Source organism: Eumetopias jubatus, unplaced genomic scaffold (assembly GCF_037043125.1).
Source record: "Eumetopias jubatus isolate StellerSeaLion01/CBP00866 unplaced genomic scaffold, mEumJub1_p1.0 scaffold_2, whole genome shotgun sequence".
In the NCBI taxonomy this organism is placed as follows: domain Eukaryota; kingdom Metazoa; phylum Chordata; class Mammalia; order Carnivora; family Otariidae; genus Eumetopias; species Eumetopias jubatus.
In genome coordinates, this window is record NW_028274808.1 from 157901163 (window position 1) to 157928932 (window position 27770).

The 27770-nt window shown below is 41.9% G+C and overlaps 1 protein-coding gene across 1 annotated transcript in view; it reads right to left on the reverse strand.

The window, feature by feature from the left end:
- SPMAP2L (sperm microtubule associated protein 2 like) overlaps positions 1 to 23047 on the reverse strand; it is a 53173-nt gene extending 30126 nt beyond the window's left edge. The window contains exons 1-2 of the mRNA XM_028100564.1: positions 22528 to 23047; positions 10148 to 10178 (exon numbers count right to left, since the gene is read on the reverse strand). Coding sequence (XP_027956365.1) covers positions 10148 to 10178; positions 22528 to 23047 — 551 coding nt within the window. The remainder of the gene's footprint in view (positions 1 to 10147; positions 10179 to 22527) is intronic.
- Positions 23048 to 27770: the final 4723 nt, after the last annotated feature.

Below are 27770 nucleotides of genomic sequence, written 5' to 3' on the forward strand. Positions count from 1 at the left end.
TAACATACAGTGTAATATCAGTTTCAGGTGTAGAATTCAGTGACTTATCACCTACATACAACACCCAGTGCTCATCACAACCAGTGCCCTCCTTAATACCCATCATCCATTTAACCCATCCTCCACCCACTTCCCCTCCAGCAACCCTTAGTTTGTTCTCTATAGTTAAAGAGTCCGCTTTAAGGTTTGCCTCTTTTTTCCATGCGCATTTGTTTTGTTTAATTCCCCGTATGAGTGAAATCATATGGTATTTGTCTTTCTCTGACTTATTTTGCTTAGCACAATAATCTCCAGCTCCATCCACATCATTGCAAATGGCAACATTTCATTCTTTTTATATTTTGCAAGTTTCACTATACATCTTGGTGGTGACCTGTTTTGTTGATTTTGAGGGAGTTCTCTGTGTCTCTTGGACTTGAGTGCCTGTTTCCTTCCCCAGATTGGGGAAGTTATGTTCAAATACATATGTCCAAATAAACCTTCTGCCCCTTTTTCCCACTCTTCTTCTTCTGGGACTTCTAGGATATGGGTATTATTGCGCTTTGTAGAACCGCGGAATTCCCTAAGTCTATATTCGTGATCTGAGAGTTTTCTTTCCTTCTTTTCAGCTTCATTATTTTCCATAATTTTATCTTCTATATCACATATTGGATCCTCTGCTTTTACCATCCGTGTTGGGATTACATCTCGTCGGTTTTGCAACTTAGTTATAGCATTTTTTATTTCAGCCTTACTAGTTTTTAGGTCTTTTATCTCTGCAGCCAGGGTTTCTCTGGTGTCTTTTATGCTTCTTGCAAGCCCAGCTAGGATGCTTATGCTGTCTTCCTAAATTCTTGTTCAGGTATATTTCTTATATCTGTTTTGAGCAAATCCCTGGCTGTGATTTCTTCTTGTCTTTTTGGAGGGAGAATTCCTCTGTCTTGTCATTTTGTCTAAGTTTCTGTCTTTTGTGTGTTATGGAAGATGGCATCTCCCTGTCCTCTCATCCCTAGGTAAGGGGAACTCAAGCCATGGCTGTTCAGGAGGCCCTCACAGAAAAGTAAATAATCTCCCCTCCTGTGTCCCAGGTTTCCGTCAGATCCCTACCCTCAACCTGTCTGTGCCTGGGCTGCTGGCATGCCCAGCACCACAGTTCTGTGTTTTATCTCTGGCCTGTGGCTGGGATTCAAAACTCCAAATCTTAAAGGACCCAGCAAGGCATGGACCTGCTCCCCTCCCCGAGAGAAGAGCCTCACAGTGCCACACCTGCACCCAGCACCACTCTGTCCCAGAGAAGCAGGTGCACAGCTGTCTGGAGTGTATGGTGAAGCACAGGGAAAAGCTGCGGCCAGGTTATCTGCCCTCTGCACACACCTCTGTCTCCTGCTGTTGCAAGATCTCATTCCTTTTGATGGCTGCATTATATTCCATTGTGTATATATACCACTTCTTCTTTGTCCATTCATCTGTCAATGGACATCTTGACTCTTTCCACTGTTTGGCTATTGTGGACATTGCTGCTATAAACATTGGGGTGCACGTACCCCTCCAGATCCCTACATTTGTATTTTTGTGGTAAATACCCAGTAGTGCAATTGCTGGATCGTATGGTAGCTCTATTTTCAACTGTTTGAGGAACCTCCATACTGTTTTCCAGAGTGGCTGCACCCGCTTGCATTCCCACCAACAGTGTAGGAGGGTTCCCCTTTCTCCACATCCCCACCAACATCTGTCATTTCCTGACTTGTTCATTTTAGCCATTCTGACTGGTGTGAGGTGGTATCTCATGGAGATTTTGATTTGGATTGCCCTGATGCCGAGCGATGTTGAGCACTTTTTCATGTGTCTGTTGGCCATTTGGATGTCTTCTTTGGAAAAATGTCTGTTCATGTCTTCTGCCCATTTCCTGATTGGATTATTTGTTCTTTAGGTGTTGAGTTTGATAAGTTCTTTATAGATTTTGGATACTAGCCCTTTATCTGATATGTCATTTGCAAATATTTTCTCCCATTCTGTCAGTTGTCTTTTGGTTTTGTGGACTGTTTCTTTTGCTGTGCAAAAGCTTTTTATCTTGATGAAATCCCAATAGTTCATTTTTGCCCTTGCTTCCCTTGCCTTTGGCGATGTTTCTAGGAAGAAGTTGCTGCGGCTGAGGTCGAAGAGGTTGCTGCCTGTGTTCTCCTTTAGGATTTTGATGGACTCCTGTCTCACGTTTAGGTCTTTCAACCATTTGGAGTCTATTTTTGTGTGTGGTGTAAGGAAATGGTCCAGTTTCATTCTTCTGCATGTGGCTGTCCAATTTTCCCAACACCATTTGTTGAAGAGACTGTCTTTTTGCCATTGGACATTCTTTCCTGCTTTGTCGAAGATTAGTTGACCATAGAGTTGAGGGTCCATTTCTGGGCTCTCTATTCTGTTCCATTGATCTATGTGTCTGTTTTTGTGCCAGTACCATACTGTCTTGATGATGACAGCTTTGTAATAGAGCTGGAAGTCCGGCATTGTGATGCCACCAGCTTTGCTTTTCTTTTTCATTATTCCTCTGGCTATTCGGGGTCTCTTCTGGTTCCATACAAATTTTAGGATTATTTGTTCCATTTCTTTGAAAAAAGTGGATGGTATTTTGATGGGGATTGCATTGAATGTGTAGATTGCTCTAGGTAGCATTGACATCTTCACAATGTTTGTTCTTCCAATCCATGAGCATGGAACGTTTTTCCATTTCTTTGTGTCTTCTTCAATTTCTTTCATGAGTATTTTACAGTTTTCTGAGTACAGATCCTTTGCCTCTTTGGTTAAATTTATTCCTAGGTATCTTATGGTTTTGGGTGCAATTGTAAATGGGATCGACTCCTTGATTTGTCTCTCTTCTGTCTTGTTGTTGGTGTATAGGAATGTCACTGATTTCTGTGCACTGATTTTCTATCCTGCTACTTTACTGAATTCCTGTATGAGTTCTAGCAGTTTTGGGGTGGAGTCTTTTGGATTTTCCACATACAGTATCATATCATCTGCAAAGAGTGAGAGTTTGACTTCCTCTTTGCCGATTTGGATGCCTTTGATTTCTTTTTGTTGTCTGATTGCTGTGGCTAGGACTTCTAATACTATGTTGAATAGCAGTGGTGAGAGTGGACATCCCTGCCATGTTCCTGACCTTAGGGGAAAAGCTCTCAGCTTTTCCCCATTGAGAATGATATTCGCTGTAGGTTTTTCATAGATGGCTTTTATGATATTGAGGTATGTACCGTCTATCCCTATACTCTGAAGAGTTTTGATCAAGAAAGGATGCTGTACTTTGTCAAATGCTTTTTCTGCATCTATTGAGAGGATCATATGATTCTTGTTCTTTCTTTTGTTAATGTATTGTATCACATTGATTGATTTGCGGATGTTGAACCAGCCTTGCAGCCCAGGGATAAATCCCACTTGGTCATGGTGAATAATCCTTTTAATGTACTGTTGGATCCTATTGGCTAGTATTTTGGTGAGAATTTTTGCATCCATGTTCATCAAGGATATTGGTCTGTAATTCTCCTTTTTGATGGGGTCTTTGTCTGGTTTGGGGATCAAGGTAATGGTGGCCTCATAAAATGAGTTTGAAAGTTTTCCTTCCATTTCTATTTTTTGGAACAGTTTCAGGAGAATAGGTATTAATTCTTCTTTAAATGTTTGGTAGAATTCCCCTGGGAAGCCATCTGGCCCCGGGCTTTTGTTTCTTGGGAGATTTTTGATGACTGCTTCAATTTCCTTAGTGGTTATAGGTCTGTTCAGGTTTTCTATTTCTTCCTGGTTCAATTTCGGTAGTTGATACATTTCTAGGAATGCATCCATTTCTTCCAGGTTATCTGATTTGCTGGCATAGAGTTGCTCATAATATGTTCTTATAATTGTTTGTATTTCCTTGGTGTTGGTTGTGATCTCTCCTCTTTCATTCATGATTTTGTTGATTTGGGTCATTTCTCTTTTCTTTTTGATAAGTCTGGCCAGGGGTTTATCAATCTTGTTAATTCTTTCAAAGAACCAGCTCCTAGTTTCGTTGATCTGTTCTACTGTTCTTTTGGTTTCTATTTCATTAATTTCTGCTCTGATCTTTATTATTTCTCTCTCCTGCTGGGTTTAAGCTTTATTTGCTGTTTTTTCTCTAGCTCCTTTAGGTGTAGGGTTAGGTTGTGTATTTGAGACCTTTCTTGTTTCTTGAGAAAGGTTTGTATTGCTATATACTTTCCTCTTAGGACTGCCTTTGCTGCATCCCAAAGATTTTGAACAGTTGTGTTTTCATCTTCATTGGTTTCCATGAATTTTTTAAATTCTTTAATTTCCTGGTTGACCCATTCATTCTTTAGTAGGATGCTCTTTAGCCTCCATGTATTTGAGTTCTTTCCGACTTTCCTCTCGTGATTGAGTTCTAGTTTCAAAGCACTGTGGTCTGAAAATATGAAATCCCAATCTTTTGGTACTGGTTGAGACCTGATTTGTGACCTAGGATGTGATCAATTCTGGAGAATGTTCCATGGGCACTAGAGAAGAATCTGTATTCCGTTGCTTTGGGATGGAATATTCTGAATATGTCTGTGAAGTCCATTTGGTCCAGTGTGTCATTTAAAGTCTTTATTTCCTTGTTGATCTTTTGCTTTGATGATCTGTCCATTTCAGTCAGGGGGGTGTTAAAGTCCCCCACTATTATTTATTGTTGTCAATGTGTTTCTTTGCTTTTGTTATTAATTTCCTTATAAAATTGGCTGCTCCCATGTTAGGGGCATAGATATTTACAATTGTTAGATCTTCTTGTTGGATAGACCCTTTAAGTAGGATATAAGGTCCTTTTTCATCTCTTATTACCGTCTTTGTTTTAAAATCTAATTTGTCTGATATAAGGATTGCCACCCCAGCTTTCTTTTGGTGTCCATTAGCATGGTAAATGGTTTTCCACCCCCTCACTTTCAATGTGGGGGTGTCTTTGGGTCTAAAATGAGTCTCTTGCAGACAGCATATTGATGGGTCTTGTTTTTTAATCCAATCTGATAGCCTGTGTCTTTTGATTGGGGCATTTAGCCCATTTACATTCAGAGTAACTATTGAAAGATATGAATTTAGTGCCATTGTATTGCCTGTAAGGTGACTGTTACTGTATATTGTCTGTGTTCCTTTCTGATCTATGCTGCTTTTAGGCTCTCTCTTTGCTTAGAGGACCCCTTTCAATATTTCTTGTCGGGCTGGTTTCGTGTTTGCAAATTCCTTTAGTTTTTGTTTGTCCTAGAAGCTTTTTATCTCTCCTTCTATTTTCAATGACAGCCTAGCTGGAGATAGTACTCTTGGCTGCATATTTTTCTCGTTTAGTGCTCTGAAGATATCATGCCAGTCCTTTCTGGCCTGCCAGGTCTCTCTGGATAGGTCTGCTGCCAATCTAATGTTTCTACCATTGTAGGTTACATATCTCTTCTCCCAAGCTGCTTTCAGGATTTTCTCTTTGTCTCTGAGAGTCGTAAGTTTTACTATTAGATGTCGGGGTGTTGACCTATTTTTATTGATTTTGAGAGGGGTTCTCTGTGCCTCCTGGATTTTGATGCCTGTTTCCTTCCCCACATTAGGGAAGTTCTCTGCTATAATTTGCTCCAATATACCTTCTGCCCCTCTCTCTCTTTCTTCTTCTTCTGGGATCCCAATTATTCTAATGTTGTTTCGTCTTATCGTATCGCTTATCTCTCGAATTCTGCCCTCGTGATCCATTAGTTGTTTCTCTCTTTCTCAGCCTCTTTATTTTCCATCATTTGGTCTTCTATATCGCTGATTCTCTCTTCTGCCTCATTTATCCTAGCAGTTAGTGCCCCATTTTTTATTGCACCTCATTAATAGTCTCTTTGATTTCGACGTGGTTAGATTTTAGTTCTTTTATTTCTCCAGAAATGGTTTCTCTAATAACTTCCACGCTTTTTTCAAGCCCAGCTAGTATCTTTAAAGTCATGATTCTGAACTCTAGGTCCGACATCGTACTAATATCCGTATTGAGTAGGTCCCTGGCAGACGGTACTACCTCTTGTTCTTTTTGCTGAGGTGATTTTTTTCATCTTGTCATTTTGTCCAGAGGAGAATAGATGAATGAGAGAACAAAATGCTAACAGGTTAACAACGTCCCCAGCAAATATACTCTATACAAATCAGAAAAGACCTGAAACCAGGGGAAAAGAAAGGGAAAGAAAGAAAAAAGAAAGAGGAGAAAAAAAAAGAAAAAGATAAAAACAAACAAAAACAGAACAAAAAACAAAACAGAATATGATCAAATATGATCAGGCTAGTGCATAGATCAGTGCCACACACTGGATTTTGGGCATATTTTGGTGTTAGAAGAAAGTGCCTCCTAAAATTTTAAAGAAAGAAAGACTTATATATGTACAAAATAAGGGTTGATACAATGAAGGGATGGAAGATGACTGTAAAGATGAAAATTATAAAAGATTTTATAAAAGGAATTGATAAGAAGTTGTTTGAAAAAAGAAAGAAGATTTAAAAAAAAAAGGGAGAGAATGTGATCAGGCAGGAGACTAGAAGAAAGCCATACACCAGTGATTTAGGGTATATTTTGATCTGTTAGAAGAAACTGTATCTCAAAAATTTAAAGAGAGAACTTATATATATATGCCAAAAATAAGGGTAACTACTATGAAGGGATAAAATATGACTCTAAAAAACAAAACTAAAAAATAAATTTTTTTTAAAAAAGGGATTGATAAGATGTTGCTTGAAAAAGGGAAAAAGAAAAATTAAAAAAAAAACAGTTAAAAAAATTAACTTTGAAAAACTAATGAATCATGGTAAAAAAAGCCATGAATTCTATGTGCAGTATTCCCCTAGCGCTGGAGTTCTCCCGTTCTCCTTGATCGGTAAACTTGGTCTTGGCTTGCTGGCTGTTCGTGCTGATCTTCTGGGAGAGGGGCCTATTGTCGTGGTTCCCAAACGTCTTTGCCAGAGGCGGAATTGCCCCGCCCTTGTTGGTCCGGGCTAAGCAATCTGCTCGGGTTTGCTCTCGGGAGCTTTTGTTCCCTGCAATCTCTCGGTACAGCTTTGGAGGACCAGGGTGAAAATGGTGGCCTCCCAATCTCTGCCCGGAGGAGCCGAGAACTCAGGGCCCCGCTCCTCAGTGTGCCCCCAGAGAAAAGCAGTCACTCCCATCTCCCTGGTCTCCAGCCGCACTCCGTGCTCACCCGGCCTGTGACCGAGTGTTTCTATCTCTGGCACCCGACCCCGTGTGGAGTTTCCAAACCCAGCAGATCCCTGCGGTGCACTCCCGCGCCGCTCCTCCCGGTGGAGGAAGGGGAGTCTCCCCAGCTCTGCCGCTTGTTGGGTCCCTGCTGGAGGAGTGGTGGCCTGACTGGGCTGCGGATCACAGTTTATGGCCACCCCGAGCTGAGAGCCCACGCCTCGGCTCGTCTCTGCAGCCGGCTTCCCCACTCCGATACCTGGGAGCTCTGCTGCACTCAGGCACCCCCGGTCTTTCTTGACCCCGAGGGTCCTGAGACCACACTGTCTTGCGAGGGTTCCATCCCCCGCTTAGCCACTGGAGCGACGTCCCTCAGCGGAGCCGACTTCTAAAAGTCCCGATTTTGTGCTCCGTGGCTCTATCACTTGCCAGAAGCGGCCGACGGAGGCCCCCTCCCCTGCCATCCTCCCGAATATTGCCTCGGATTCACTTCTCCGCACGTCCTACCTTCCAGTAAGTGGTCGCTTCTCTGTTCAGACAGTTGTTGCTACTCTATTCTTCGATCTCCTGTTGAGTTCGTAGGTGTTCAGAATGGTTTGATCCCTATTCAGCTGAATTCCTGAGACCAGAAGAAATCCAGGTCTCCTACTCCTCTGCCATCTTGCTCCGCCCCAATAATTTTTTTAATGTATCATTTTATAGACCAATGACAGTTTCCTAGTTTATTCCTGTAGACACGTTGAGTTGTTACTTCAGCTGGAAATAATCTCATTAACATTTGCTAATTCTGTGTGGAGTTCTAACACCTATCCTCTTCATTCATTTCTTGTGTATTATGTCACCACAACTACATCTCCACCTGTCTCTTCATCTTAACACAGGCTTCCCCCTTCTTCCACACCTTGCATTACCTCACAATGTGTAGTCAGGGTCCTGGGCAGAAACAAAAGAATGTGGTTGAAGGATTTTCACTCTTGAAAGTAGATTTTTTTTTTTTAATGAGGATTACACTGCTGTCCCATGTCTTCATTGATTATTAGTCTCCTATAGTTTGCCAATAGCTCAGAAAGTTTTTGAAATCCTTACCTTGGGTGCAGAACAATAAATATGCCTTTATACAGCAATAATTATGGAAATGATTTCAGGTCTGAACTTTTGTGGTAGTACAAACAAGTCTCTCCTTCAGTCAAAATGCTCTTTTACATTTAACTATGTTGTTTATATTCAGAACATATTTCCTTTCATAACAATCAGGCACAGCATATTCCTTTGAATTTTTTTAGACAACAGGGACAGGGATAAGTAATAAAGATAGCAGAGTTTCCTCATAGAATCAAGCCAAATCAACCACTCAAACAAGAGCAAGAAGCGGTATAACAATAAGAGAAAAATATTTTTTAATTTTTAATTTTTTAAGAGATTTTATTTATTTGACAGAGAGAGACACAGCCAGAGAGGGAACACAAGCAGGGGGAGTGGGTGAGGGAGAAGCAGGCTTCCCGCGGAGCAGGGAGCCTGACGCGGGGCTCGATCCCAGGACCCCGGGATCATGACCTGAGCCGAAGGCAGACGCTTAACGACTGAGCCACCCAGGTGCCCCCAAAAAATATTTTTTTAAAACACATTCTCTTCACAGTCTCTTTTTTAAGTATAAAACTTATCAGGTATAAACTATTTCACTGTCTATTTAGCCACAGGAGAGTCTGCTCACCCAGCATACATTTATTTGAAGTAATGTGGTATTTTAAGTGGGTACTTGGTAATACTCAGTAAATGTTAGTTCTACCAGCTCTTCTAACTCAGCCACCACACAACCTTGGGAAAGTGACATAATTTCTCTGAATTTCATTTTCTCTCAGTAAAATCTAGTTGATTATATCTGCCCTATCAACTTCTCAGGATTCTTGTGAGAAAAAAGAAATTTTTTTAACTGCAAAGCATTACAAAAAGATAAGGTGGTACTATTTACTGCCTGAAAGAATTGAGAGGAAAAAACAAACAAACTAGAAAGCATAGCAAATAAGAAATCCAAAAAACTCTAAGGATGCCTGGGTGGCTCAGTCAGTTGAGCATCGGATTCTTGGGTTTGGCTCAGTTCATGGGATCAAACCCCTCATGGGGCTCCAAGCTCAGCAGGGAGTCTGCTTCTCCCTCTCCCACTACCCCTCCCCCCCGTGCCCCCCCACTCTCTCTCTCTCAAATAAATAAATCTTAAAAAAGAGAGAGAGAGAGAGAGATCTCTCCCTATCTCAAGGATAGGGAAAATTTAAAAAAAAAATCCAAAAACTCTAAATAATAATAATAAATGTAAATGTTAAATAATAACAAAAAATGAATGATTTAATCCATTTATTCAAAGAATGGATACAAATAAAATTATTATTATTTACTTCTCATCTATATAAGCCATTGATACTCATCTTTGGTATTTCTCTTAAATGACTCTCCTCTGTTACCTCTTCTAACTCCATCTTAGCCAAAGAAAGAGTAAGCATCAATTTTCAGGGGGCATCTGTTTTGTGTACTCTATGTACACATTTTCTTTTTTCCATAGAGAGCACTTTCTTGAAATTTCATTAGCTACTGTACTTGAAATAGAGACGAGGGGAGATCGGGATATACTGACCTGGAGCTTCACAAAATCTGTGACATGAGATTGTCAATGCAGCATCCCAAGTCCCTTAAAGGTTCAGACCTAGCATGTAACATACACCTAGTATTTAGCAAACAAGTAAAACAGTAAGTGAATCTAAGGAGAGTTCTCCTACATCTCAATCTTCTTCCCCTATCTCACTTCTTAATCACTTTATCTCTCATTTCCTTTTTACACAGGAACTGTCATTAGAAAATGGACTTATGGCCAAGAAAAAGCACAGGAACCCCCATGATCGGTTTTTCCTTCAGAAGCCCCAGATTGAGTCTTTCACATCAGCTAGTTAGTCTGGTAGAAGAGTACTATACCTACAGTCTTACCATTTTCTTGCAATGCCACAGGGACCAGGATCTACAAAAATAAAAGTAAAAGCAAACATTAGATTCAATAAGAATCAAAGGAACTATAAAGATAACATCACAAATCAATAGAAAAAGAGACTGTGAAAAATAACTACCTAGAGGAATTGCTAAATTAAGTATGTCACACCATGTACCAAAATAAATCACAGGTAAAGCAAGGAGTTAAATATTTAATTGAATTAGAGCAAAAATAAGAGAATATCTACTTACTCACTAGATTTTAATCTAAGCTAAAGGTGACAAGAGATATACAGGAATAATATAGATTAAAATATTTAAAACTTAAAACTTCTATGTGTCAAAAATTAAAACTTGAAGAGGAAATGAAAATATTTGGCAACAAATATGAGAAAGGGTTAATAGTCTTAATACCCGAAGATTATAAAAGTATAGATGAATAAGAAAAACACCAAGGTATGTGTCAAAAGTTGAATGGACAAAGGACAGAAACTGAATTCATATATGAAGACACACATATAAAGACATGTAAATAAAAGAAAAAATTCATGCTTGCTTGTAATCAAAACAACGTAAAGAATGAGATTTTTGGTAAACTACAAAATTAGCAAAAAAGAAATTTTGCAGAGGATAATGAGACTAGATGGTTAAGATGAAATGAACACTCTTTTGTACCGCTGTGGAAACCTAAACTAGTATACTTTGTGAAAAATAATTTGGCAGTATAAGTCAAATTCCTTAATCTAATTCTACTTGTAGAAATGTACCCTAAAGGGGCGCCTGGGTGGCTCAGTCAGTTAAGCGTCTGCCTTTGGCTCAGGTCATGATCCCAAGGTCCTGGGATCGAGCCCTGAATCAGGCTCCCTGCTCAGTGGGGAGTCTGTTTCTCTCTCTCCCTCTGCCTCTCCCCCAGCTTGTGCTCACTCTCTCTCTCAAATAAATAAAAAAAATCTTAAAAAAAAGAAATGTACCCTAAAGAAATTATTCCAAGCATAGCAAAAATGTATGCACAAAAATGTTCATTGTGGTATCAGTGGAAAATTGGATACACCTGAAACGTCCAAAACAGAAGAAATGGTTAAGCAAATTAAAAATCATGGTTCAGGGGCACCTGGGTGGCTCAGTTGGTTGAGTGTCCGACTTCGGCTCAGGTCATAATCTTGGGGTCCTGGGATCCAGACCTGCACTGGGCCCCCCACTCAGCGGGAAGTCTCCTTCTCCCTCTCCCTCTGCCCCTTCCCCTGCTCATACTCTCTCTGTCAAATAAATAAATAAAATCTTTAAAAGAAATCATGTTTTGGGGTGCCTGGGTAGCTCAGTCGGTTAGGTGTCTGACTCTTGTTCTTGGCTGGTCTTGATCTCAAGATCGTGAGTTCAGGCCCTGCACCGGGGCCCGGCATGGAGCCCACTTTAAAAAAAAAAAAAAATCATGTTTAGTTTTTTGCTAAATGTGGGAAAATGTAGGAGATCATATAGGCTACGTTATGCAAAGGCCTAGTATAATAGGCCTCATAAGGACAGTCTGTTCCAGATGGTTTTTTCTTGGGAGTTTTTAATCATATCTGAGAGTTCTGAAGTACCGCTGCCCACCCTCTGAAGTATTTTGGGTAAAGGAAAGTGGGGGTGGTCTGGCATCAGACAGATATAGCTCAAACCCCAGTTCTGTTACTCAGCCGTACAACCTTGGGCAAACTGCTTAACTTCTCTGAGACTCAGTTTCCCTTCTCAGATAGGAGGGTAATAGGTATGCCTGTATAAAGATTAGTGACATATATGTGAAGTACTCTGCATATAGTAGGTGAATGGTGATCAGAATTATTAGTTACAATTTTAGTGTATCAGTGTGGGAGCACTGCAGGAAACACAGCAACCCAGATCTAATTGGGTTTCTACTATGTGCAGCATGGTGCCAGTGTTGAGAGAACAAAAATAAGTAAGGTAAGTTCACCTCTCAAGGAGTTTACAGCATAGTAGGAGATAGGTTACAAACTTAAAAAAAATAGTAAATGGAATTTTTGAATTGGGATATTTTCTATTACTCTACTTTTTAAAAAAAATATTTGAGAGAGAGAGAGAGAGCATAGGCGGGGGAGGGTCAAGGGAGAGGGGGAGAGAGAGAGAGGAGCAGACTCCCCGCTGAGGGTGGAACCTGACGCGGAGCCGGATCTCAAGACCCTACGATCATGACCTGGACTGAAATCAAAAGTCAGATGCCCAACCAACTGAGCCACCCAGGTGCCCCATCTATTACTCTACTTTTTAAGGCCAAACTGACTCAGACCTAAGGAAAAGGGGAGAGTAGTCTACAAATACGCCCCTTGTGCCCAGTCATGCTGTCACCCATCACAGATGCAACACTTGTTCTGTGGATTTTTTGTGTATCACCAAGCTTGGTTCCCAGCTTTATATACACAGGTCAGAAAGTCAGTATAACACTGAATCAATCCTAAAAACCCTTCTACAAATACTGATAATATGAATGAATAACACTTTTCCTATTGCCCTTTCATGGTAGTTTCTCCCACAGGTAGAGGTTGCACTCTCTTTCTCCCTCTTTTTTTTTTTTTTCTTAAGAGAGGGAGAGAGAGAGAGGAGCAGAGGGAGAGGGGGAGAGAGAATCTTCAGAGGCCCATGCTCAGAGCGGGAATCTGATGAAGGGCTCAATCTCATGACCTTGAGATCATGACCTGAGCCAAAATCAAGAGTTGGATGCTTAACGGACTGAGCCACCCAGGCACCCCTTGCACTCTTTATTTTAGAAATACTTTTGATGTTATCTTACCAATTGGTGGGATAGAACAGCTCTCAGGCGCCTATTATTAGCTAATGTCCCAAGCAAAGCACTATCACAATGGTTTCCAAACTTGTCTGCACATTAAAGATCACTTGGGGATCTTTTAAAAATTGTGGGGCCCAGGTCACACCCTAGACCAATTAAATCCACAGTTTTGGAGGTGGAACACAGGTACTGGTATTTTTTGAAGCAGGTAAGTTTGGGCTTTACCACAATATTATTTAATGGGTAAGATTCCTGGCTCTGGAATCAGACAGGCTAAAACCAAATCCTGGCTCTAACCAGGAGAGAGAGGAAAAGCATTTCAAACAGAGGAGACAGCAAGTGTAAAGGTCCTGAGGTGAAATCAAGCAAAAGGCACAGGAAGATGGTTGGTCAGGGTGGCTGGAGGGAAGGGAGCAAGAGAAGACAGCAGGATTTGTGGTTGGGCCAGATCCCAGTGAGCCCTGCAGGAGTCTGGCTTTTATTTAAGGGCTACCAGAAGGGGACGCCTGGGTGGCTCAGTTGGTTAAGCGACTGCCTTCGGCTCAGGTCATGATCCTGGAGTCTCGGGATCGAGTCCCACATCGGGCTCCCCGCTCAGCAGGGAGTCTGCTTCTCCCTCTGACCCTCTTCCCTCTCGTGCTCTCTATCTCTCATTCTCTCTCTCAAATAAATAAATAAAATCTTTAAAAAAAAGGGGGGGGGCTACCAGAAGGAAGTCCCTAAAGGATTTTGAGCAAAATGATGAACACCGGCTCCCTCTAAGAGATAATCAGAACATTATGGCTGTAGTAGGCCCTTTAAATGTCTGTATTTTATTCTGTAGCACACAGACCACATCACTCACGTTGCCCCCTACAGCTAGAAAATGCAATGATCCAGGCCATTTGATGGAGAAGGCTGCCATCTGCTGGGAGAGAGCCTGATTAAACCTGTTCTTCCCGGATGGCCGCGATGAGGCATTTGCTCACTGTGAGTCCCATTGCAAACTCAAGTAAAGCATTTTGTAACATATAAGGACGAAATGTCTAAGTATAACTGTTCTCCACTTTGCCCTCTACCCTGCCTCCTAAGGAGCCCACGTTTGAGATGTTCAGCCTCTAGTCCTGGGTTGTACTGAATGGGATACCACTGACCTACAAAGAAAAGGCAGGGAGCACCTCTCAGAATGGATCTAGGGGGCACAGGAAGAGAGGGTAAGAGAGAGGAACACTAGAACTGGAGAGAAATAGGAGAGGTATTTTTGGAGATTAGCTGTCATTAGGATTGGGACGTGGGAAGAGTGATGCCTCAAGAAAATTTTTAGCAGGTTTCACTCTATGTTCGATGGTATAGTGGCCTGTAAGATACTTCAGTAAGGTCTACTTTAGTTTTCAAGGCCTTTTGAAGTAAAATTTGTGCTTCTTTTATGTGCACTATTGTTTTAGAGATTGGTCGTAAAGCAGTCCACTTCTATATTGGGTATGACAATGTAAACAAACAGTGGGACGTTCTCTGATATGATGTACTAAGCTATGTGATCCGTCACTACTGTTCATTCTTCTTGCTCTTCTCCTAGGCACAGCTCCCTAGCACTGTGCTTCCCAGTGCCTTAGCTCAGGGTCATCAGGCAAGAGACAGGAGAGCGCGGGAAAGGGTTTTTGCTTGAGGTTGAGAAGGCAGAGGCAGAAAAAGGGCAAGTCCTTCCACCTGGTTCAATGACAACAACAACAGAAACCAGGGACTTCCGTGCAAACTAGAGCTCAAAACTTACACCCTCAAGCTATTAAGCTGTGCCTCCTCTCATAACTATATTTTTGTGACCCTTTTTCTCAAATTTCAAATCTATTTTTCATGTTCATTTTTACCCGATTTCATCTATGTGAAGACAGCACTGGCAACCTGGGTAGCTGCTAAGAAAGCTGGCTTTATAACTCACACCAAACACCACGATAAATTCTGAATGGATCAAAAATTTGAATGTTTTAAAAAAAAAAGATTATAGAAGAAAACACATGGGTAATTCCTTCATAACCTAGAAGTGGAAGAAGGCCTAATTATGATTCCAAACAGAAGCCATAAAAGAAATGATTGGCAAATTTTACTATAAAAATATTTTTGTGGCAAAACAAAATGAAATAAAAACAGGCAAAGACAAGGAGACCACCAACAAACAGAAATAAACAGGTCATATATATCCCAAAGGGCTAATCTCCTTATAATTAAGAAAAATACCTAGCAAAAGAAAATAGGCAAAGGACATGAAAAAATATATATAAAAAAAAATGCTTAATGTCATTCGGATAGTAAGATAAATGCAAATTAAAACTTAACGGACACACTAGTTTTTCATCATTTTGATTTTCCTTTTCTTTAAGATTTTATTTATTTATTTGAGAGAGAGAAAGTGAGAGGAAAAGAGCACAAGCAGGGCAGAGGGAGAGAGAGAAGCAGGTTCACTGCTGAGCCAGGGAGCCCGATGCGGGACTAGATCCCAGGGCCCCGGGATCATGACCTGAGCCGAAGACAGCTGCTTAACCGACTGAGCCACCCAGGCACCCGCATCAGTGAGATTTTCAAAAAGCCAGAAGTTCAACCACACATTACAATGGTGAGACTATAGAGAACAGACACTTCCATTGCCACTTTCATTGGGCGTACAAAATGCATCAACTCCCATGGAAGGCCATTTTGTTAAATCAAAGTTCCAGATGTGTTAACCCTCCAGTATCCCACTTCTGGAAATTTATTCTACAGGTATACCTGTATGATGTGTACTAAACGACATCATGTACAGGTCTATCTATTACAGCATTGCTTGTAATAATAGCAACATCCTGGAACAAATGAGGTGTTAAACTCGTAGTGGCACAACTATGTCATGAAACATGAGGCATCTGCTTTTTAAAAAAAAATGAGGAGGGACACGTGGGTGGCTCAGTTGGTTAAGCGGCTGCCTTCGGCCCGGGTCATGATCCCAGGGTCCTGGGATCGAGTCCCACATCAGGCTCCTTTCTCAGCAGAGAGCCTGCTTCTCCTTCTCTCTCCCTCTGCTTGTGCTCTTTCTGTCAAATAAATAAAATCTTTAAAAAAAAAATGAAGAAACTGGGGTGCCTGGGATCGAGGAGGGACACGTGGGTGGCTCAGTTGGTTAAGCGGCTGCCTTCGGCCCGGGTCATGATCCCAGGGTCCTGGGATCGAGCCCTGCATCAGGCTCCCTGCTCAGCGGGAAGCCCGCTTCTCCCTCTCCCTCTGCCTGCCGCTCCCCTACTAGTACTCTCTCTGTGTCAAATAAAATCTTTAAAAAAAAATAAAAATAACAAATCACTTCCCTAATCCCTTATAAATCCAAATTAAGGGGCGCCTGGGTGGCTTAGTCAGTTGAGTGCATCCAACTCTTGATCTCAGCTCAGATCTTGATCTAAGGGTCAGGAGTTCAAGCCCCACATTGGGTTCCATGCTAGGCATGGAGCCTACATAAATATATACATACATAAAATCCAAATGAAGTACTCTTAGTTCTGTATACTTGAGATTAAATAGTTAATCTCTATTTCAGCCTATTTTAGGTAAGTACCTTAAATGAATACTTTGGTCCTATTTTCTGAGTCTTTCTTCTCCATTAAAAATAGAGGTTAGTTAGTATTGCCATTCAACTCAGGGAAATGAAGTGATTGTGCTGTGGGATACTCCGATCCACTTTATTTTGTATGTTATGTGGATGTGTTATTGTTATGAATGTGTTCAGCCTCCCCAACCACACTGACAGTCCTTCAAGGATGGAATCCCTGTCTTACTCATCTATGGCTCAGTGTCTACACCCTGAACATAGTAAGTGCTCAATAAATTTTAACAGGGACATTGATGATTAGATGATGATACATTAATAAGGTGATTATGGGCCCTATTCTATAATATAAATTTTAAAAATATGCACCCAACCCAACTGCCATGTGTCAGTCATCTTTACAGCCCCACAGGACACAAAGAGTGCCTTGGTAGATGCTCAACAAATGTTTGGTGGATGAAGGGATCTTATTGAGTGAACAGAAGCATGGTGACATGCTGACTAAATATTTCCTAATATTTACACTATTTTATGTAAATATTGTATAAATATGCTGGACGCTTGTTAAGCTTTACTAAGGGAATTAATGTAAAGATAGGATTTTTAACAAGGAAAATCTAAAATCTAGAAAACAAATAGATAAGATAGGAAATTTTTTTTTTAAGATTTTATTTATTTATTTGACAGAGAGATCCACAGTGAGAGAGGGAACACAAGCAGGGGGAGTGGGAGAGGGAGAAGCAGGCTTCCCGCCGAGCAGGGAGCCTGATGCGGGGCTTGATCCCAGGACTCTGGGATCATGACCTGAGCCGAAGGCAGACACTTAACGACTGAGCCACCCAGGCACCCCATAAGATAGGAAATTTTAAAGTAGTATTTTCTAAAGCAGAGTCTGAGAACTTTTGAGAGAGAATCTCATCATCAAGCTACTTCTGATGGGGTTACTTTAGGCATCATGGACAGGGAAGGCCCTCTAAGAGTCAGGCTTTCCAACCTTTTAAAAACATGGACTGGCAGAGAAAGATCAATAACATATGATTTCACTCATATGCAGAATTTGACAAACAAAACCGATGAACATGGGGTGGGGAGAGAGAGGAAAACCATAAAACTACTCTTAACTATAGAGAACAAACTGCTGGTTACCAGAGGGGAGGTGGTGGGGGGAGATGGGTTAAATAGGTGATGGGGATTAAGGACAGCATTTGTTGTGATGAGCACCAGGTGATGTAGGGAAGTGTCGAATCACTAAATTCTACACCTGAAACTGATATTACACTGTATGTTAACTAACCAGAATTTTTTTTTTAAAGATTAAAAAAAAATTTAAAGTAATCGTTATACCCAATATGGGGCTCAAACTCACAACCCAGAGATCAAGAGTCACACGCTCCACCAACTGAGCCAGCCAGGCTCCCCATGACTAACTGGAGTTTAAATAAAAACTTGGAAGATAAATTAATTAATTAAAAAGAAAAAAGAAAAGAAAAATGTGGACTGGGACCTGAATAGGAATTAATCATGAGACAATCCTGTAAAAATAATAAGCATCTAGGGAGAGGAAACCACAAATACAGATTCTGAAGCAGGGGCAAGTATGGGATTGGCCTTTTAGAGAACAGAAAAGAAGTCAGTATGACTGGGGTAGAGTAAGCAGGAAGGAGTAGAAGGGAGTGAGGTCAGAGGGCTCACAGAACTCTAGAGACCCCTGCAAAGGTTTGGTTTATCCTAAGAGCAATGGGAAGCCACAAGCAGGATTATATAGTAAGGGTGGCATCCTTACTTTACAAAATAGCATTGAGTTTGATCAAGCCAAAAAAAAAAAAAAACTACTATTTCTCCCTGACTTCTCTTCCCTCACCTTCAAATCAAATGCATCCAATGAAAGTTGTTAGTTTTTCTATTTCTTGAATTCATTCACTTCCATTGGTACACCCTCATCCCAATTATGGCCATTTCTCACCTGGATTTCTAGATGAGCCTCTCGGGTAGTCTCCCTGATTCTACCCTTGTTTCCCCTGCAATCTATTTGCCATTTTCTGGAAGCATTCAGTTGGAGGAGTGAGGGAGGAAGAAGATTGGGAGAGAAATCAAGACTTCTATTTCAGGGCGCCTGGGTGGCTCAGTTGGTTAAGCGACTGCCTTCGGCTCAGGTCATGATCCTGGAGTCCCGGGATCGAGTCCCACACCAGGCTCCCTGCTCAGCAGGGAGTCTGCTTCTCCCTCTGACCCTCCCCCATCTCATGTGCTCTCTCTTTGTCTCTTATTCTCACTCTCTCAAATAAATAAATAAAATCTTAAAAAAAAAAAGACTTCTATTTCAAAGTACGTTATTTTTGCGATGCCTATGATATATCCAAATGGAGATGTCCAGTAGGCAGTTTGAATACATAAGTGTGGGACACAGGAAAGAGAGTAGAGCTGGAATATATAAATTTAGGAGGCAGCAGTATAGGCATGCTATTTAAAGCTGTAAGTGTACGTAAGACAGCCCGGGAGGGAAAGTGAAAGAAAAAAAAAGAAAAAAAGAAAAGGGGTCAGGATGGAGCTCTTTAGAGGTCAGGAAAATAAGGAGGGCTCAGCAAATGAGCCCAAGAAGCAAGCAGTCACATAGGTGAACTGGGGGACTGTGGTGTCACAGAGGCCAAGACTAAGAGGTATATATTTCAAGAAGGGAGCGGTCAATTGTATTAAATGCTGCCCAGAGGCCAAATAAGATAAAAATACTACCACCACTACTAATGGCTAACATCTACTAAGCACTTACCAGTACCACAATCTGCTCTAAATGCTTTACAGGTATTAACTCAATTTTCTTAACAACCCTAAGGATAGAGAAGGAACCAAGTGGACTTGGTAACAGAGGCTGAATGAAGAAATCTTTCATTCAACAATAACTGCTAAGTCCTAACTTGTTCCAGGCACTGCTTGAGGCACTGAGGATGAAACAGTGGAAAAGAAAGGTTTTGTCCTCTGTGAGCTTAATATAAACAGTAAACAAATAGACACATTATATTGTACAGTCAATAAGACAAGTACTTTAAAGAAAATGAGCAGGATAGAGAGTGTTCGTTTTGACAGTGATCTGGTATATCTTTAAAAGGTGACAAATACTTGAGGGAAGGGTGTCCGGGCAGAGGAAAAGTCAAATGAAATGACTGTGAGGTGGGAGCAAGGAGGCCCACGTGGTCGGAGAGCAGAGATGGTGGGGAGATGGTGAGACATCTGGATGAGGATCATGTGGGGCCTTGCAGGCCTGCTAAGGACTTTAGATTACAAACTATATGAGATGAGAAGCCCTCTGGAGAGGTGAGAGTAGGAGAGTTGCATATAATTTATGTTCTAAGACCCATGACCACTGTATGAACAATAAACTGGAGAGGGGGTTGGAATGGGGCAAGAGTGGAAGCAAGAGCAAGCAGAAGGCCATTGTAGTGGATCAAGCAAGAGATGAGAGTGGCTTAAAAAGATGATGAAGCTCTAGATGTTAGTAAGTGCTCAGTCATGATATATCTCAAAATTGAGGTTTGCTGATGGTTTGGAGGCTGAGTGTAAGGGGAAAACAGGTGTCAAGAATGACTACAAGGTTTTTTGATCCTAGCACCTAGATGAATGAGTGGTGGTACCGTTTGCTGAAATGAGGAACAGTGAAGGAAGAGCAAGTTTCGGTGTGGAAGTAAGAGTTCAGTTATGGACACATTTAATTTTACATGCCTACTAGATACTCAAGTAGGGGTATTAAATAGACAACTGGTTATAAAACTCTGGAACTCAAGGGAAAAATTTGAGAAGTTACCAGCAAACAATTAAAGCCATGGAAGTGATGACATTGCCTAGGGAACAAGGAAAGTTCTAAAGAATCTGAGAAAAGCCATCACTCACCTCAACCTAGAGGCTGGGAAGAGAAGTTCCTGACTCAAAAGAAAACTGAGTCAGGAACAATTGATGAGACAGGAGGACAATGAAGGCAAGTAAAGAAGGGCTTCCAAGAAAGAGGAAGTGAATGTGTTAAATGAGTAAGATGAGAATGAAGAATTAACCATTGATTTTGGCAAGGCAGAGGTCATTATGACCTCAACAAGAGCACTTCAGCCAAGTAGAGAAGATGAATGTTAAAGGGGGTTCTTAAGAGAATGAGAAGTGAGGATATGGAGATAAATAACAACTGTTTTGAGGAATTTTTCTCTAAGGAGGAGCAGAGAAATAGGAGTGGTACATGGGATTAAGAGAGGGTTTTTTGTTTTGTTTTGTTTTGAAGATGGGAGTTATTGCTTCATGTTCACGTGCTGAATGACCCAGTAGAGAAAATAAAATGATGCAGGAGAGAGAGGGGCTAATTTTAGGAGCAAAGAGTTTAAAGTTGGATAGGATGGTATCCAACATACAGGTTGAGAGAATGGCCTTTAATAGGAAAAAAGACAGTTCTCCATTATTAACAGGAGAAAAGGCAGAGGATATATGTACAGATGCTGGTAATTTGGTAGATTCCATGTTGAAGACATGGGGTCAAGGGTTTTTTCAAGATGAAAGGTTCTTGAGTATATACTTATAGAGTATATGTGTGCATTCATGGGACTGATTCATTAGAGATAGAGAAATTAATTCTGTAGGAGAGAGGGGGGATATGGCAAGAACAAAATTCTTCAGGAGACAAGAGCGGAACCCAAAGCACAAGTGGAGGATTTTGCTTTTCACAGAAAAAGGCACAATTCTTCTTTGAAATATGTAAAAAGAATACATAGGTGTAGATTTGGGTAAGGCAATAGATTAGTGGTAAGAAAATATGAGAGCTCGGGGTGCCTGGGTGGCTCAGTTGGTAAGGTCTGTCTTCAGCTCAGGTCATGATCCCAGGGTCCTGGGATCCAGCCCCGCATCGGGCTCCCTGCTCAGTGGGGAGCCTGCTTCTCCCTCTCCCTCTGCTGCTCCCCCTGCTTGTGCTTGCTCTCTCTCTCTGTCAAATAAATAAATACATACATACATTTTTAAAAAAGAAAAGAAGAGAGCTCATGACTATTTCTATTTGCTCAATAAAATGTGAGACAAAGTCTTCAGCTGTTTGGGGGTCAAAAGTGTAACATCTGGAGGAGAGTAAAGAAGACAGTTATCTTCTCAGAGATTAGGAGAATTTACTAGATGAATAAAGTGGGTTTACTAGGAAGTATCAAGTAACCAGTAAGATGTGTGGTCATAAAATTGAAATAAACCATATGATTGTGTGATTTTGTTCAGCAAGAGTCAGCTGCTCAGGTGTACGCAGAAGATGGATGGTTAGGTTTAACCAGGGTTGAGGTTTTGCTTGGAGAAGTATGGTGGACAGCCAGAGTCAACAGGGTGGTGGAATATGTAAGTGAGCCACTGACAAACCATAGAATGGAAGCTCATAAAGAGGAGCCAAGGAGAACATGAGATTAAAAGTGGTCAGCTGAGGGACTAGAAGCCCAATGTGGACAAAGAATTGCTTTTGGGGGGGATCATCAGTGAAAAGTCATTAAGTGAACTAGTGTGGTTAGAGCAAAGAATGTTTATACCCAAGACCCATTAGCCCTGTAATGGGCTTGGTGAGGACTGTAAACATTTAGTAAATACACTTTGAATTCCTGCTCAATGAGTATTTTATTCCTACAACTTTAATAATGTAATAGCTAGCATTTATTGAGTGCCACCATGCGCCAAACACTGACAAAGGATCCCTCCCTTTAATGCAGAGAAAGAGATAGCATCTTAAGTGCTATAATAGAGGTAACGTTCAAAGTGGTAACCCAGAGTAAATGACTGTAGAGAAAAATTAAGAAGAGCTTCAAAAGGATGTTACAATGAATAATCAAGGACAGCTAGGAGGTCATCAGGTGAAGAGAGGAGAGAGTGAAGAGATTCAATTTCTCTCATTTACTCATCAGAGTCACATACGGTCCAAAGATAGATGACTGCAAAGCAGCAGGTAAATGACACAAAAATTAAAACAAAGTGAGCTCTTGCATGCAAATATTCACATTCGGACCCCCCAGTTCCAGATAGGGCTGGGTGGTTCAGTGCCTTGGGAAGGGCCCCAACACCTACCGCTCAGGGAAGAAGGCGGAATCCTTAGCGGGAACCTGGTCATCAGAGAAGGGGAGACCACGACGGCGGCAGCTCTGGGAAGCAACTCGGCTTCGTTGGGCTTGTGGGGCTCTCGGGGAGCATGGGACTCCCGGGGTTTACGGGGCTCGCGGAGCTTACGGGGCTTGCGGGGTGGGTGGGGCTCGTAGGCTTTGTGGGGCTCATGCGGTTCGTGGAGCTCATAGGGCTTGTGGGGCTCATAAGGCTTGTAGGGCTCATAGGGTTCGTGGGGCTCACAGGGCGTGTGGGGTTCAGATGTCTCCTGGGGCTCATCAAACTCGTTCCATTGGTCTCGCTGGCTCTGCTTGTTGGCTTCTGCCGGCTCCTGGGGTTCCTCGGGCTCCTCAAGCCCCTCAAGCTTGTGCATGTCGAGAAGCCTGAGTACTAAGGGCTTCTGAAAGGCTTCGGAGAGAGCGGATATTTCTGTCGCGCCATACCCATCCGTAAACGCAGATGAGCCTGAAAATTCTTCGTTCTCCATTGGTGCCCAGAAGCTCCAGCTGCGCGCGGCGCCGATCCTCGGGGCGGGACGCAGGCGCGCTGTGTCATCTGCCGGACCCGAGCGGCTTGGGCTGGGGGGCGGCCAAGCCCCGCCCCGGCCCGCCCCGGCCCAAGCAGCCCGGCTCTGGGGCCCTCCTTGCGCTTTCTCCGGTTGCCAAGGGGACGCACCTCGCTCCCGACGCACGCCCGCGGAGAGAAACAGGCGGGTTCCTGACCAGCTGTTCCTTGTGTTAAGGGCGAGGACTCTGGAGTGCTTTCCGTGGCCCAGGCCTTGGGGACAACATAGCAGCTTCCAGTCTAATTATGGCACCACTCGGACAGCAGAGCCAGGACCCTGTTAGGTTCAGAGGTTCTGTGGCGCCGGCTCTCCATAGGCCTTTGTTCCCTAATCATGCTGGGAGGGGTACTATTCTAAGGCCCTCGATCACTAAGATTGACTTCCATCAGTTTCTAGTAAATGCACAACAGTCATAATGTGGTTGTGGGAGAGGGGCGACACCAACATGTCATTTGGTCCAAAGTTAATATTCAGGAAAAATCTCAAATTTAGATTTTTAAAGTTTTCTTCACATGAAGTTCTACACACAGTCACAAAGAAACATTGACGGGATTACAAGAATAATAGATTCATCTACAACCTGTTTCGTTACAGGGCACTTATCAACTGAAGTGCACTATATAAGTGATTGTATTTTTATAAACCCTGTAATTATCTCACGATATGTGTGTTGATAACATTAATTTGTTAAATGTGACATCTTGTATTTAAATACATTTGTATTTAAATACAATATACCAGAATTTTTATAACACTGTTTTTGGCAACCCTTTCTCTTACTAAGAGATTTTAAAAAGGTAAGTGATCTGGACCTCTCCCAATCCGGAGGAGGGCTTTCAGCTAATTTTCATGGCCATGATGGTGTGGTAGAGGAGAAAAGAAGTGGTAGGGTTTCCCTGATGTGGGGTTTTTGTTTTTGTTTGGGAGAAGACACTAGAGGTGTTCAAGAACTAGTCATCTGTCCAAGTATATGATAAACCCAAGTACACTTTTTGCACACTATGGGTATTCCTTGGATATACTTTGTCTCACAGATGCAAAAAGTTAAAAGAGAAAGATTTTGGATTATGGATGTCATCTAGAAGAATGAGAAGAGAGTGGCATATATGAATCAGGAAATCTGCTCCCTCAGACATGAGATAGACATGTGCAGTACTGTATGGAAATTCAAGAATTATATCCCAAATACTTGGGGAAATGAGAAATAAAGCTATCGGAGAGTTTTAACTCAACATGTGAACAATGAGGCAAGAGTTCTGTAGATTCACCTTAAAAAGGCACCCCTAAATCAGTACTAGTCCACCACTAAATGAAATGCTTCAAATTTCATATCCTACTGGTTATGTTTATTCAAAAATTGCAAAGAGGAGAGTCCAAAGCCAAAAGACTGCAAATGTTACATACAGCTGGTTCTTCAGGCCCTCTTGAGATGGATCTGTGACCTGATGCCACTTATACATCAATAGATCCATGCTCACCAGGCAACTTTCTGACATGACCCAGCTTCCCCGGGATTTTGCTTACTGGGAGAGATTAGGATCACACAGAATTAATTCTGGTCCACATCACAGTTACATATTGGCATTCTGATTTTATACACCAATCTCATGAAACTGACATACATCTTTCCCAGGAGAAATTTAGGAATCAATCTGGATTCTCTCTTTCTCTCACTCCCCCTCCAGTACATCAGCAACTCCAGTTCATCCTTCAAATGTGTTTTTAATCCACGCTTTTCTTCCCTTTTTTTTTTTTTTAAAGATTTTACTTATTTATTTGACAGAGAGAGAGAGAGCACAAGTAGGCAGAGAGGCAGGCAGAGGGAGAGGAAGAAACAGGCTCTCCACTGAGCTAGGAGCCTGATGTGGGGCTCGATCCCAGGACCCTGGGATCATGATCTGAGGCGAAGGCAGCCGTTAAACCGACTGAGCCACCCAGGCGCCCCTCACACTTTTCTTTCCATCTCCTTTCACCAATGCCAGTCCAGGGCACATTCATCTCTCTGGATTCTGAAGTGCCCTCAAACTGGTGTAATGACAATCATGACACACCAAACTATTTAGAATAAATCTCAAGCTTTGCACCATAAGATGCCCCAGGATCTTGGTCCTTGCCTCTCTCTCTCTCCAATCTACTGTGGGCTGCCCCATCCTTGTTGTCTACATTCCAGCCTCCTCAATCTTCTCTAACATGTCAAACTCTTTCCCATTTCAGCATCTTTCTATACCTGTCCCCACTGCCTGGAGCCCACTCCTCCCTACTGGCTCTTTTCTATCCTTCAGGGCTTGGCTTAAATATCACCCACTCAAGTCTTTCCAACCCACAGTAATTTTAAAAATGTTCCTGCCATTACCTTCTATCTCAGATTCTTGCTTCAACACAATTTATAATTATTTCATCTGCTTTTTTATTTTTGTGTGTGCCTCCACACCCAGAATATAAGCTCCTTAATGACAGGGACATTCTCTATCCTGGTGGCTGGTAAATGCCCAGTGCTAAGCACAGTGGATGGCTATGAATAGCTATCATTCTTTCTGTTGTTTTCCTGCCTAGAATCCCTTCCTTCTTCTTCTAAAACTAGAACCCATTCTTTCTGTGGGGAACTCATTCCAAATGGTTGGAGGGGGTTAATCCTGCTCCCCCCGCCCCCACCACCAGATCTGGACAATTTGGCCACAGGGATTGGTTCAGAGATCAATATGTGAGCTCAGCAGAACCAATCTTGCCCCTCCATGAGATTTGCTGGATGGCTGCTTTAAAAGAGAGGATCCATTTGACTCCATGATCATGAGCTATATGAATGTTGTGGGCTTGGTGTTGAGAGCAATTCCTTGCAGAGGGAGTTTGAGAATGAAGCCAAACAGAGGTTAGCAGGACCAAGAGATGGAGAGACAGCCTTGTTATCTTCAAACTCTTGAATCTGCCCATGCCTTAGATTTCCCAGTATAATGAGCCCCCCCCCCCAGTGCCCTTTTTGGCACACACCAATTTAAGTTGGATTTCCATCATTTTAAATGCAAGAATTCTGGCATACAGTTGGTGCTCAATAAATGTTGACTGAATCAATAAATGAAAAGACAGATCCATTCTTAGTGTGCTAACTACACTTAAAGTTTCTGAGCCTGGAAGGTTGGCAATGGTCATTATTCTAAGATAATGAGCGCCACCTATGAGGCCTGCTGGGAAGAGTGGCAGCCAGGCAGACTCTGACAACCTGTCTTGGCTGAGTGCCGTTTCATTAGAAACCCCTGTGTCATGTACCTCCCTTGCTAGCCTGAGAGCATCTCAAGTCCCTGCTTTAATCATCCTCAGCATCAAGCAGCCACCACAATGTTGGCACTCAATAGTTCTTCACTGAGGGAAAAACTCCAGCCATAACACTTACTACCAAAATGCAGAAGCTAAAATCAGAATGTGAGAAAAACAAGACTGAACAGCGTTATCATTCCCTATCCCAAAAGCTTTTGGCATCATCTTTGAAATAGGTATCCAGGAACTTATATATACCCTCAACTACCTTAGAAAACATAAGGAAGTGATAGAATCAGAGTTTAGGGCTGGAAGTAGTCTGTATTTGATTTAATCCTTTTCCAGAGTGAAGACCAAGTAAGACACAATATGGTTAAGGGATCTGTCCAAAGGCCAGTACTTGGCAATCCTTAGGGCAGAGGCTGAAATCCAGGGTTTCTGACCATCCTGAATCATTGTGTGATCCAACTTCCATAGGACAGATAAAGGAAGGTCTGACTAACATTAGAAACCCAAGTGGCTGTTGTGATATGATACTGTTCAACATTATTCTGCAGGTCTGAAGGTGAGAAAGCCAGTGACCTTAAAGTATCCACTCTAACATCTCATCTCTCAGAGGGCAACTAACATTTTGCACTTGTATGCCTAAGTTCAAGTATGTTCCATTTCAACCCAATACTTGACAGTGGAGTTTATGTGCTAACATTCAAAGGGGCTAATCATCTTCACTAAATTTTTTTTTTTTGCCACAAATCCCAAATTTTAAAAGGAAGGATTTGCAGAACAAATCTTGTTTTCATGGGGTGCCTGGGTGGCTCAGTCAGTTTAGCATCTGCCTTCCACTCCGATTGTGATCCAGAGGTCCTGGGATCCAGGATCCAGGCTCCCTGCTCAGCGGGGAGTCTGCTTCTCCCTCAGCTCCTCTCCATGCTCACTCTCTCTCTCAAATAAATAAATAAATAAATAAATAAATAAATAAATAAATAAATAAATAAATCTTTAAAAAAAGGGAATAAAAAAATAAAAGTTTGAATTTTACCTTCACTTATTTCTTTTCCAGTACTCTTCCTTTAAGAAGATCTGAATTTCTGACCTGTATAATTTTCCTTCTCTCTGAAGAACTTCTTTTAACATTTCTTTTTTTTAAAAAGATTTTATTTATTTATTTGAGAGAGAGAGAGAGCACGAGAGGGAAGAGGGTCAGAGGAAGAAGCAGACTCCCCGCTGAGCAGGGAGCCCGATGTGGGACTCGATCCCAGGACTCCAGGATCATGATCTGAGCCGAAGGCAGTTGCTTAACCAACTGAGCCACCCAGGCGCCCTTCTTTTAACATTTCTTGCAAGGCAGGTCTATTGGCAACAAATTCCCTCAATTTTTGTTCATTTGAGAAAGTCG